The sequence below is a fragment of the Salarias fasciatus genome, chromosome 23, assembly GCF_902148845.1.
Source record: "Salarias fasciatus chromosome 23, fSalaFa1.1, whole genome shotgun sequence".
In the NCBI taxonomy this organism is placed as follows: domain Eukaryota; kingdom Metazoa; phylum Chordata; class Actinopteri; order Blenniiformes; family Blenniidae; genus Salarias; species Salarias fasciatus.
The window spans coordinates 8,038,586-8,052,408 of NC_043766.1; the positions used below are offsets into that span (position 1 = coordinate 8,038,586).

The 13,823-nt window shown below is 37.0% G+C and overlaps 1 protein-coding gene across 1 annotated transcript; it reads right to left on the reverse strand.

Moving 5' to 3' along the window:
• Nucleotides 1–1,930: 1,930 nt before the first annotated feature.
• srek1ip1 (SREK1-interacting protein 1) lies at nucleotides 1,931–5,289 on the reverse strand. The gene is made up of 5 exons (XM_030083416.1): nucleotides 5,167–5,289; nucleotides 4,729–4,776; nucleotides 3,596–3,748; nucleotides 3,335–3,413; nucleotides 1,931–3,051 (listed from the first exon to the last, which is right to left on the reverse strand). Exons 1-5 carry the CDS (start codon nucleotides 5,177–5,179, stop codon nucleotides 2,820–2,822), a joined length of 525 nt encoding a protein of 174 aa, XP_029939276.1. The 5' UTR covers nucleotides 5,180–5,289; the 3' UTR covers nucleotides 1,931–2,819.
• Nucleotides 5,290–13,823: the final 8,534 nt, after the last annotated feature.

Here is a 13,823-nt window from a genome sequence, read left to right on the forward strand (position 1 = left end):
TTTCCAAGGTGCATGAAAGCAGCATGAGAATGGCAGATTTACAGGTTTAAATAGGATGAAAATTAAGATTGCTAACCAGTATAGTGTTGCACTGCAGTTTGAGTCCCGGTCGAGGGATTTTCTGTTTGCATCCTCTTACGCTGTACGAGTTTTCCCACACTGTCTGAAAGTATGCATGTCTGTGTCTCTGTGATGGTGGGCAACCTGTCCAGTCCTTTCTGCCTAGTCAGCTCAGTCCAGCTCAGTTCCTGCTACCCAACGTTGGAAAGATTAATTGATGCTTGGAATTTTACTATACACATATAATGAGAAATAAGAGTCAGGGCGAGTTTCATCATTCAAGCTTCAGTCGTAGAATCCAGAACTTTTCCTAAATTTCACTGAATGTCTCACAGTCTTTGTCTTGCTCCTTCTTCTTCTTTTTTTTTTAAATTGCATTGCAGACTCAGAAAAGCCGGACATGTTTCATCATAAGAACAGGCTGTGATCAGCAGCCATGCATGTACGTGCCAGGATGCTGCAGATGTCTAGAAAAATATCCCCTTCCCCGAGGCAAAGGAAAATTAATGGCCTATCTATAAACAGCTGTCACTCAACACAAGGACCTCCTAAGATTGTTTTCTCTGTAAATCCTTTTGTTGTTGTAATTGCCTGAAAGTAACAATATGTTGCTTCAGCTTTGGGCTAATTTCAAAGATATCAGAATGGACGGCAGATAAGAAGTCAGCCCTGCTTCAGTTCATCCAGTTGGGTTCATCTCGTTTTAGTAGCATTTTCTTTTTTGGCACAGGTCTCTAAACTTAAGCTCACGAGTTATTATAACAACATGTTATTTATATATAGCATATTTAACACTTTTGAAATCCGCTTACCTGATTCAGTCTGCCTCACGTTATCAGAAAAGATGATTCTCAGTAGATGTGGAGGTACATCAGCTCAGGCTCTGAATCTTCACACAATGGCCACCAGGTGGAGTCATTTTTCTGTCAGGGAAAACAAATAACTATTTTTAATGTTCCTGCTTTAAAGTTTACATCTTTAACCATGTCACCTTTTTACCATTAGACATTTTAATGTTTTTATTTAATTCAGGAAAGAAAATTATAATCCAAGAGAGTAGTGGACTTTTTAAACGTGTCAAGTGAGAAACAATGTGAATCATTGAAGAGTTTCAGTGATGAGCTGAAATTGCATAGTGCTCTGTTGAGCTTCAGAAAAGCCTCCAAATAGAACATAAGTAATGATTACAAAAAAAATACCCTATATGTGACATAAGAATTAAGCTTTAGTGAAATTTGCCCGTTCTTTTCTTTTCTTTCTTTCTGTTTTTTAAAACACTGATGCTTTGCAGGGATAGGTCCAGAGTGTCAGTCTTAATGTTTTGGCTCCACATTCAATAGGGAAGGACTTGATTTAAAAAAAAAAAAAAAAGACAATAAACCTTCTTCACATCCCGTTTCCAAAATGCCTGTTTTAGCTTGGGGCCCTTCCAGAAGAGCTGACGCAAGTTTCAGAGGAATATATGGATGTTCTCCTAACTGCTATCACATCCCCATAGAAAAGATGGATGGATCCCTTTTAGGAATTATGTGCCTAAGTTTTGGTTGAATACATACAACTAACAAAATGTGATTAATGTAGGCTAGTGTTCCTTCAGTCTGACATTCTCTTACAAAGTACAACAGCTCCTTCCATCTATTCCCCATTTTTTTGTGGAATGGCAACACAATTAAAAAAAGTAATCATCTTCCTTTATACATCAGTTCAGTAAACTATCCACCACGGTTTAGGTGTGTTGCTGCCCTCTACCTGAAGCAGGAGTGTACTGCACTCCTTTTTAAACATGATGCCGGTAGCGTCAATATGCGCACATGTAGTATACTGTACAGTGAACATATTTATTTTATAAATCAACCCAAATATTGTTTGATAAAAATATAGATTTATTCTTCAGACAAAGAACCATACATGTTAAGATGAAACAACAAACATATACAGTGAGGATCAGCTCAGAAAATGTTACAGAATTTAAAATCATACATGTTTCTGGAATGATTACTTTAAACGAAGCTCAAAATGTGGAAAGAAAATTATTAACTGGCAACTGCTTTAGGTACAACCAAATGAAATCTTCACTTTTTCTGCTTTACAAAGTCACCTAAGCAAGAGTATTGGGCATGACAAAAACACTTTTTGAAGTCAAACTAATGCAAACGTAGTGTTGACAATGAATAGGACTTCCTTTGGAAAAAAGAAAATAAGTCAGGCTTAAGTACAAATGTTGTGACATTTCACTTTTTACATTTGATGCTGGCAGAGTAACTGCTCACAATATTTCATAGAAGATATCCAATAAGTCTGCATCCAAAAAAAAAAAAAAAACTTAACACAACAATTTGTTTGATGAACTAAAAGCTGTTTATCAATAAACTATCTATAACTGATGGGGGGAGTTGTAACACAGCACTCCGTCAAGACTACTCATTATGGACCAAACATACAAAATTTAAGTCAACATGAGGCCCTGAGGGGAAAAAAAAACAAAACAAAAAAACTCTTCAAAAAAAACAAACAAAAAAAAAAACAACCAACAAAGCTCAGATGAAGGACAACTTTAACAGTCAACAGTCAGATTTCTGCCACTTGTTTAAATGTGCCCTATTGGTGTCATCATAAAACCACTTCTGTCTCACATGCATTTTGGTGTAACTAATAAATCTAATAAGCCTTTCTTTAGGGAAGGACACTCGTGAAACCAGATGAGCTGCTTCGGTTGTAAAATATCATGCAAACACTTTTAAAAAGCTGCACAGCTGATTTTAATCACTTTCTGAAGATTCACTGGAGCTAGAAGAGGACGATGATTCCTGTTTCCTTTTCTTTTGTCTCTTTTTGTGGTGCTTGCCGTGCTCCTTTTTTGTTTTTTTGCTCTTCTTCTTATGGCTTTTCAGCTTCTTTTTCTTCCTCCTCTCTTCTCTGTCAGATGATGAAGATGACCTGCTGCGTTTCTTTCTCTTTTTGGAAGTTGCTTCATCACTTGATGAATCAGATCTAGAAAAAGAATTGGGAACAATTAATGTTTATGAAACAAACAAGTTTTTTTTCAACTGAAATGCATTTCTATTTAACCTCAACCACTGGTATAATATTATCAGTGGGGAACCGGTCATGGTGTAAGTCTGCTTTCATATGACAGAAGCTAATTTTCTATGCTTTAAAATTTGCATATTGCAGAAGTTTGTTCGCATAGTTAAGTTGCTCTGCAATAAAAAGACATTATGTATTAAGAGTAAATAATGAATAGGGAAGGACATTCATGCAAAACAAAGATTACCTTTTTCTTGACTTTGGGTCTTTGCTCTTCTTTCTTTTTTGTCTCTTTTTCCTTTCATCATCCTTGTCATTATTGGAACCTATCACACAAAAATTCATAGAAAGAGAATGAAAACAGGTTTTATGTTAAAATAGCAACCTATATAAATGAGTAACTCTTGTCAATTCATTTCATTATTTCAAGTGGTTTTGCACCATGAGTTCAAATATGCATAATTCATGGACATTTGGTTCATTAAAGTTTCCGGAATGCAACTCTTACGATGTTGGCCACCATGCCCCAGCTTCTCACTGCGTTGAGCAGTAGGTACGTCATCTTCACTGTCCTCACTGCTGGTGCTGCTAACGTCCAGAACGATGTCTTTCTGAGGATCCACCCGGACAAAATTTCGGCACTCGAACGTTAAATGGCCCGCTGACAAAACAAAAGTTAAAGACAGTAAGAATGATATCAGCAAAGCAGCAACTATTACATTACTTACAGTCTAGACTCTAGAACAACAATCTGGAAAGGCCTAAAAGGGTTGCACTGTAGAATTTACTAATATGCAAATAGTTCCTTGTAATGGTTTCATTTTGACAATTCATGACCATATACTGACCATTCAAAACAGCTTTTTACTCTGACACCTGCATAGGAAATACGCTGTGCAACAAAACACCATTCTGTCCAACTGTACAGTTCTAAAATATGACGTGCAAGATGGCCAAAATTAAGGATTTCAATGAATTTGACAGAGGTCAAATAGCGAAGGCTACGTGACTGGGTCAGAGCATCTCCAAAACTGCAGTTCTTATGGACCTATGTATATTCTCTTTTGTTCAGGTAGGAGGCAACTGGCTCGTCAACAGCACAGATGACGCTAACTGGATTTGGGGTGAAACATCCAAGACATACAACCATATTTACTAGACCTGACTCGGTTGCTTTGAAAAGCTCTTGTTGGGCTTATCCAGACTGCAATGGTCAGTCTCTTTTAGCAAAAAGCCCAGGTGGGCTGATCCAACAGATGAGCCACTGCAGCTGAAAACGATGAAGAAACTATCAACACTGATCCTAATGTGAGGTTAATCAGCATGTGTAGGAGTGTCCTCATTGAAAGTAAATAACATGAAAGCAAGGCTGATGATCAATGCAATCCGTATGCCAAGTTGTGGAGAGATATGATAGTGTATCAAGAAAAACCAGTGACATTACAATGACCTCTGACTTACTACTAGGATCAAAGACATTCTGACAGAAAGGGAAATGGTAAGGAGTTGTTTTCGAGAAGATTTGCAAAACGCAGTTCAAAATAAATCACCACTATCAACGTCATGCATTTCATTTTTTTAATGAAAAACCAAACAGTCTTTGATACAATGTAACGTGTGAGCTGAAATATTGTCACTTACGATATCCACATTTCTTGCATCCCGCTCTGATATTGTCCTTATTGGGACCTGAAACGCAGCAAAATACATATTTTCATCTTTCCGGAGATCACAACAGTGACTAATCTCGAAAGTTCAGTTTGTACATGAGCAGAGAACGAGACCTCGTTTCTCCCTGATTAATGCTCGTGAGCGCCACACAATGAGCTTCGTGCTCCTATGGAGGTTTTCATTCTAAACAGCTCAGCCAAGGTAAAACCAACATAACTGAGTTGTTGGCATAATGTGGAGTCTATCTTTATTAGCTATTGCTCGCTGGACACGACGAGGTGCGGTAAACTCGCTGGTTTAATGAACACTTATATCCAGGTTGGCATCGTCGTTTTCTTTCACACACTGTTTGTAAACTAGACCGTAAACTTCCCTGAACACAACAAATGAACAGAGCTGAAGACATACCCGGCACCGCCATTGCTCGTTTCAGGTGAAAGTATCGAAAAAAAAGGTAGAAAACTTGTAGTTTATGCACAATTCAAACCTACATTCACACAGTCCGCACGGCAAATAAGGTCGTCCGGAAACATTTCCTCTGGAAAAACAACGGACTGTTACAGCGCCACCACCTGGACGGGAGGTGTGTAGAGCCCCCCCCCCGCCTTTTTTTTTTTTTTAACTTTCATCTCATTCCAGTCAAACATGTAATTTACTGAATAGTAAAACTTTGTGGATGTTGCAGTTGGATATTTTATTTTAAGTGACTTTAAACTTTCACTCTAGTAATGATAAAATAATCAATGACTGCAGGTGACTATCTACTCCACATTTATTTCACCCTAACAGTTAATAATTAAACTTTCATTGTGTGGCAACCCAGTGTATGTGTATATAACCAAAGAACATTTCAAGAAAAATACAAAGTACAGAACCATGGCATTAGACACTCTCAATAACGCTCTGTGGTTTTGTCATTGCAGTAGTACAAGTAATATGTTTTGGTGGTTTTCATAGAGTAGCTGCCTCTTTCCCTCTCAGTTTAATTTCATGTACAAAAATAGTCTAAAGATAACCAATGTCTCTTCGAAAAATTAAGAGAATTTCTAGTTGAAAGAAACAGTTCAGGTAGTTTCTGACGTGAAATTAACAGGAATGTCAAAATAAATACACATTACAATAATACTGAAGTGATGTAATATTGATTATATGCATGTGAAAACAAAACAAAACTGGGGTTTCTGCACATGTCTGAATTGTCTTTTTGCTTTCACCAGATCTGACAACAAAATATAAATGCACATTGCTTCTTTTAAAATGGGTTCAAATGTGATTTATTTGGTGTTTCAAACATAAAAGGATGCAAACTTTTAAGAGACAACATCACATTAGGTGCTGAGCAAAGTCTATTACACATTATTGTGACTTCAAACTAATGCAATGCTGTTGTTAGCCTGAAGGAATTGGTGTCCATGGTGGGACTAACTGAAAAGTGGGTTATTTAATTGAATTTCTATTACATAACACAGATGGTGTATCCCCTGTTTTGAAGTTCAGTCAGCTTAAAATGAACATTGTGGATTAGTGTGCTCAGGTTCATTCGTGTAGCTGTGAATGTTGCCACCTAAGCATCAATGCCAACATATGAATTGGACTGGATCAGATTGAAAAGCATGTCTTGGTCAAAACCCAAACAAACTCTGGTGTGGTTCAACTGAAGTTAAGTTGAGGTTCAAATGATGAACAGACCAAAGACTCTGAACAGACAAAACACAGGGGGTGATTAAACTCAGAAGCACTACATCTTTGTAGTGAATCGTAACTGTTGTGTAAAATTGAGGAACTGGCTTCTCTTTTGATGCCTTCAAAGACTTTATATGCTTTTGGTCTAACTCATAAAAACGCCACCTCAATATCCCAGCATTCACTGTCTTACATTCAGCCTAGTTCACGGCATTGTTTTGAACTGAGGTCACTGAATTCAATATATGTCAAAACAGCTGTTCAGCTGCAGAAAACATCTGTACAGCAAACATGCTTAATTACGCTCCTGCCCCCTGAGTTTATTCAATGAGCTTATTGGTTCCTTTTTTCAGTATTGTGACTGCAAAATATGTGATCACAGTATGTGAGAAATGAAACCTCAGTGATTGGTAACAATCAACATACCAAGTACCCAACTGGATGAATGCATGATAACTACCACCATATTTAATGTTACTGTGACAGGAGGAAACACAGGCGGCTCCTACTAATCAGTGGAGAAAAGGTCTTGTAAGCAGCATCGTAAATTCCGTCGGTGATACTAACTTACCAAATAGATAAATAAATAAATAAATCTTTTGAAGCTCTTGAGATTATCTTTTTTTTCTTTTCTCTATAACATAAATCTGATTTCTCCCACACCCACAACAGTCATGCCTGATTATTTTGCCAGAATGCCTTTTGTGGTTTCTTTCTAGGGGTTAAGTGAAGTCAGCCAGAGTCAGACGGACAGATGGAAAATGTCGGCAGATGCGGGGCCCCCAGACATTCTCTCACCATCGTCTCTCAGACTCTGACATAAACACATGAACATACAATCTAAATCTGATTTTTTTGATGCTGCCATCTGTAACAACTGAGAACATTTATTTTAAAATTCATTTCAAATGAATTAACAAATAAATTGAAAGAACTCTTGCATGGTTGCCCAATCAGATGAGGAGTTGTAAAATACAACGTAATGGCTCTGAGACCTTTGATTTACCACACCTAGCTTTATCTCTTTCTGTATTCATGAAAACAGTACGTAATACCTCATTAAATACACATTACAACCAACGTGTTTGTTTTTGAACGCATGGTGATGTTAAAGATTGAAAGTGATGTTGACTGTTGTCAAAACCCTTTTCATCAAGAATATAGAAGTCTCATTTTTTGACATTAAAAATATGTTTACCCCCAGTGACATTTATGCCTTAGAAATTCTGAATTTCAATATATGAAGCACATGTTCTGAGTTTTCATAAGAAAACTTCAAGGACTTATTTGACAGTCTTGACTTTTAAAATCAGTGAGATTGCAAAGGCACATGTGTTATCTTTGTTTATTGCCTCAGTAGAGGGCAAAGTTGGGGCAAGCTGTTAACTGCTGTAACTTTTTGTATTCTGTGATTCATTTATGGTTTTTGAAAAGTCAGAGTAGATACACCTTCCTGCCACTGGAAGGAGCAAAAAACTGCGAAAAGAAACCAGTGTTGAATGATTCACACTGTGTGAAGAAAGTTTGTGTCTGGAGCAATGACAACAAAATCAGACCAGACTCAGAATCAATATTTATTGGGGTTCAATGACTCATTTCATTATAAAAACTAAAACAGATTAAATTCATTACTGTTTTGTGTACCCGTATGTTTCTACACTGACACACTGGAAGAAAAACATGCCATCTGTCTGGCTAGTCTGTGTGGGATCAGAGACTCCTCTCTGCTACCTAAAGATCATATTACATTCACTTTGACACAGTTAATCCGAAACTCCATCTCCAGATGTTTTCAGCTTCGACATGTGCTTCTGCCCAGAACAGTTATTTCAGTTAAAAAGATTGCATCAGCTCATTTGTCATCAATGATTTATTGCTTGTCATGTTTCTTACATGATCCTTGGTACAAATAAGCAGCGAGCAGAAAAGCTTTTTCACCATCATAATAATGATTCATGCTGTCAGAACTGAAGGTTAGAATTCAGACAGCAGTACATTTGTTCATTTATTTTCAGTAGTTTTTTTATTTTATTTTATATATATATCTAAAGGAATGGCTATCTGTTTTTGAAGCCATTATTGGAAGACAATATTGAAATATTGATAAAACACACACAAAAAAACTTTTCAGTGCAGTTTTTTTAATAAATAGAAAAATAAAATAAAACAACAAAAGCAGTCATATCCTGGTTCAGGGGAGGCCTCCTTAAAAAATACATTGCTTGTTAGTCTAGATGCTTTGAAAATGTGATTCATTAAAAATTATGAAACATTGTCAGTATCAGGTCCACACCAGGCCGAATGGGCTGGAATGGGCCAGGTTCAGGGCTTCTTTTGACACAGTTTTGCAAACACTGATATGCTGAAGCATTAAGCAATTAGTCTTTCATTCTACATTTTCTGTACTCCATTGTTCCTTATATAAAAGGATCAACAGTTTAAATTGTGAAAATGAAATGCAATTTTGACCCTGTACAGTCATAAATACTATTCTGCCAAATGTATACTGCCTTCAAACAATAGCAGCAAAAAAACCAAACAAACCCCCAAAACAAAACAAAACAAAACAAAACAAAACAAAACAAAACAAGACAAGTACAATAAATTAGACCATGCAACAACACAGAAAGTGAAAACTGTTTTTACATGCAAATCATTTGTAATTAAAACAATGGTATGGTTAAACCTTTTCCAGAACAACAAATATTTACTCAGGTGGTGCCTGTGGAGTGAAATACAGGCTTACACACGCAATCAATGCTTTACAAGATAAATAAAAGGCTACAGGAGGTAAAAGTCCAAAAACAATAAGACTTTCTTCAAAGTGATTCTTGAAAGTATTTACGACATTCTCCAGCTGAGATGAATCATGGCCTCCAAAGTCAACTCATTACAGAATGGGTTTAACAAAGTTTTCTAAGCATGTTTATGAGCACAGTAAAAAAATAAATAAAAAAATACTGAAGCAATCTGTCCTCCTCTCAGACACACCACAGTTACCCAGCTTTTGCATGCAGTCAACGTCATTATTTACATCTCTGTGGTACACCCACTAGTCAAAGTCATAGTTTTAAAGTGCAGCCTTACACAAAGTCCTCCTGTGGTTCCTTGAACTTTTTGATCCCAGCCATGATGCTGTTGTCACCAAGTTTTATGTAACCAAAACAAGCATTGGGCTGGAAAAGCAGATTGTTCAAGTATGACATACTATTTCTTTCACTGGAGAAACACAATTTCTGATGAGAACAAGTCTTAATTCATATGAAACATTTCCAAAAAGCAAATTAAAGTTTTTTTTTTTGTTTTTTTTTTTTTTTTGTTACAGTTATATTTTTAGTACGAGTATTCACCAAGTTGAGAAAATGTTTAAAGCTCCCAGTTCAAAAGGGGGGAGCGAGTTTCATTAGTTATTATAGTCTTCCATGCATGCATACATTAAAGTTTATATGAAGAAGTGATGTGAAAAAAAAAAACTCAAAACAAGACAAGAACAAGCAATACTAAGTTCTTAAATGTATTCACATTCTTTACTGAAGTACAATTACAACTACATGAATCAAAATAATATTAGAATTGATATTAATAATTTAAAAGATATTTTGGTGAGAGCGGAAGTATGGATGTAATTTCTGAAAGGAGTAGGTGAGAAAACACACAGGCTTTAACTGAAATGTAACCAGAGCTCTTTATTAAAATACTGCGTGTGTATGTGTGCGTGCGCGTGTGTTTATGTGTGTGCATGCGCATCTGTGTGTTTGTGAGAAATAACACACATTATGATTCAACTTGTATTATAATTGAAAAAAAATCTATTCAAATGAAGAATAGCAGAAAAAGCTATCTTCAATAAAATGAATCTCAGTGCCTGAAAAATATAAACATGCCTCAGTTTTATGTGAAAGTCTCTTGAAAAAAAAAAAAGAACCCTTAAACCTACTAAAAATGACTCAAAAACTGAAAACAAACAAGCATTTCCCAACAACAAGCATGTCTAAAAATATTACAATGAGCTAGTTATTTTTTTGAGTAAATCTCAGTTTCTGCAGCATAAATAGCACACAGTCAACACTCACTATTAGACTTCTGCCATGATATAGATGACTGCTGACTTGAGGATTTTCCAGAAGACAGTCACTGACTCTTCGCATACAGAGGGCAAACCACAGATGATCCCTGCTGAAAGAGCTGGCTGTTCATAAAGTGCTGTATCCAAATAGTTTCATGGAAAGTTGCCTGGAAGGCCACAGCGTGGCAGGAAAACTTTCACAAGCAACAGGAATGACCAGAGCATCAAAAATCACCACATGCAGACGTGTCCAGGAAACGGACTGGAAGCTTCGCTGCTGTTATCTGGGGTGAGAAGAAGGCAAATGGGTTCATTGCTTAGAGGTTGAATGACTGAATTATTTTAAAAAGAAAAGCAACTTGATTTGCCATTTGACCCTAATATTGTAAGGGTTCACAAACTGAATGAAGGGACAAGCTTTACTAAATTTAACATGTATGTATTATCATGTCTGATTAATAGTAGGAATAGTAAGGAGTACATCATAAGACAACCATTAGATTGAATTTTTTTCAGTTTTTGTGTAATAGACTCCCAAATAAGACAAAATGAGTCTGCTTTTTAAAATGTGAAACTATTGTGAATGTGACGAGTAAATGACCTGTAAACTACATACATTACGTATTATAGTAAAGAATATTCTTGAGAATCCTCACATCAGCAACAATGCCATATTGTATCCTCTTCGTACCGTCATATGTTCCTTTTTTAGATACTCCACTGACATTGTGCTACATAGTGGTTTTGATTTTGATTGTGTCATGGCTGAATTATATTCCTGTGCTTATCTCCCTTTGAAATATGCTTAGACAGTATTATTATCTTGTGATGGACAAGCTATTCTGTTGTTCGGTTGTTCACAAAAGACACTAGATTGGGTACGGTGCAACCAGGAAGTCTATGTTGTTACACGAATCACTGGAAATATGCTTTTACTGCTTTCTGTTTGTTCAGCAAATCATGAGATCTGATAAAAAAAATAAAAATAAAAAAAAAAAAGATAAGGAGAAAACAGATTATAAAAGGCCCAAAGTGGACCAAGATTACTCAGCAACATTTTTTGTGTCACTATGACAAAAGATGTTACATACTGTGGTCATTTTCCTGAGTCCAGCGCTTGAACCAGAAGGCACATGGTTAGTTTAGTGTCTGTGAAGCGAGCAGGCTCACAGCTAACCTAAAGCCCCGTGAAGTGCAAACCTATCTGTTTACATAAAAGCCCTGGGTGGTCTGGTGTGGCAGCCAAGAAATGTCAACTACATGGCTTCTATGGCCTAAATGACCATTTGATATATTGAAATGAAAAGCATAAAAATGAAATGAATGAGAAAAAAAAAGCCGGCCGTCTCACAGCATTTCTCCTCGGGTTGCTAAACTACCGTGTCTGGTCAGCACCTGGAGAACATTGAGGATGCTGCAGAGGATGTTTTTGGACAGAGGCCTGAATAGGAAAATAAGCCTACGTCTGACCTCAAGCGCCAGTCGCGGACTGTCGGTCTTCCCACCTGACATAATGTTTCTCCCACTTGCGCAGGCATCACGCCTGGGTGGCCCAGTGAGGAAAAGGAACTTTCTTTGGATTTCTGTCAAGTAGGGAAGTTATTTGTTTTATTGTTACTTAAATAAAAATCAGCAAGACTCTTTTAAACACTGTTTTTTTGTGAAGTGTTGGTCTTGTACAGTGCAGGACAAGTTTCTTCAAAATTTCAGTACATTTCTCCATATTTCAGTGCAGTTAATTACGCATAAATAGACTGAATAAATTGGTAAAGTAATGCAACAAGAAGCTGGACTATAAAGTTCTTTTAAAAGTGTGCTAGCCTTCATTTAGCAGCACCAGATAGATTTCAGACACAGTATCTTGGGCCTTAAAGAGCCAGAAAGAGAAAAGGAGTAGCTCATGACATGTTTTCATCAATAACAAACGTTTAGGGTAACAAGATCACAGAAATTGCAGTAAGTGGACTGGACTGCTTACTTCATGCTAGTAATCAGTTTTGAGTTTATTGCTGCTGAAGGGATTTACGTTACAGTAGTGCATTATTTTTCAACACATTATTCACTGATAACGCTGATGATGATCGTGATGGCAAATAAAGACCTGGAATGGACTGTTGTGATGCTTTTGTATGAGGAAAAAGTGTTCCTGCTCTTCCTTGTCACCCCCTTGTCCACCCACCTCGCCTCCTTCCTTCCCAGCCCCCTTTCTCAATCTCCCCGGTTCTTCCTGTGCATGTGTGATGGGTTCTGTAATGAGGGCCCTTTGATGTGGAAGAGATCTGGGATTGGCAGACTGCTTAGTTGTGTAGGAGGCAAGGAAAGTGAGGCAGGTACACTGTGGTTGTGTGTCTTGATTAAAAACTCTTGTTTTCTCCCACGAGAGACTATTCTCAGCCATCCTGAATACAAATGCATCTCTTTGGATCTTAATGTTCTTGGTATTCAGTCAACATGGAGCTCAATAGTACGGTATGTGTGTTTTCACATGAAGGTATCTTCAATATGTAAAACCTCCACTGTGTTTACATACAAATACCAAAGCATTTTCTATGTCTTCCGTCTCACTTTGACTCTAGTGAAACAGAAATTACAGCATTTTCTGTAGACAACAACAAAGTGCAGGACTCCATGAGCTTCTGACTGACATGTGTCTAAAAGAAGAGCGAGACAGAGAGAGAAAAACACTTTGATTTGAGACGTTGTGGAGGGAAAAGATGGGCAGTCTGGGGAGGGAAATTGGCCTGCTCTCTGATTTCATGGATATTTCTGACGCAAACTGGTAAAAAAAGGTGAGTGCTGCTGGAGTTGCGGATAAATGTGTTTTCTAATAGCTGGTTTTCCCAATCCTCCTCTGCAAAAAGAGTTGTAAGACAGAGCGACAAAGTGGTAAAGGATTATTTTTTTGTTTTGTTTTATATTTTGTTTTGTTTTGTATTGTGCATCACTTAATTATTCTCTGGAAGGATGCTAGAAAGCGAGGAAAGCAGAAGACGAGACCTCTAAGACACTTGAGAACAAAGAAATAAGCAACAACTGAAGAGTTTACGATACTCTGTATTTGTTCCTCTCTTCTATACATCTGGATGCACAGGTGAGTCAGAGCTGTATATTTGTGCTGTTGCTAAGGGAGCAAACCAATGACCAAAACGTATTATTTCATGTGGTCAACAAAAGCTCGTGAAAGCATTTTTTATGACATGATGTCAAAAGTAATATATTCTTCAATGCACACAGTAAAAAATGAAACTATATTCCTGGAAATGGATTTACAGTAAGTTACTTTTTCCATGTTATGAGTTGTCGGCCCAAAAACAGA

Excerpts from the sequence above, each read along its gene's own strand:
- srek1ip1 (XM_030083416.1), bottom strand. Across the intron at positions 3,414-3,595 it reads GGGGCATGGTGGCCAACATC|GTTCCAATAATGACAAGGAT; the intron begins GTAAGAGTTGCA and ends TTTGTGTGATAG. Across the intron at positions 3,052-3,334 it reads GACCCAAAGTCAAGAAAAAG|ATCTGATTCATCAAGTGATG; the intron begins GTAATCTTTGTT and ends TTCTTTTTCTAG.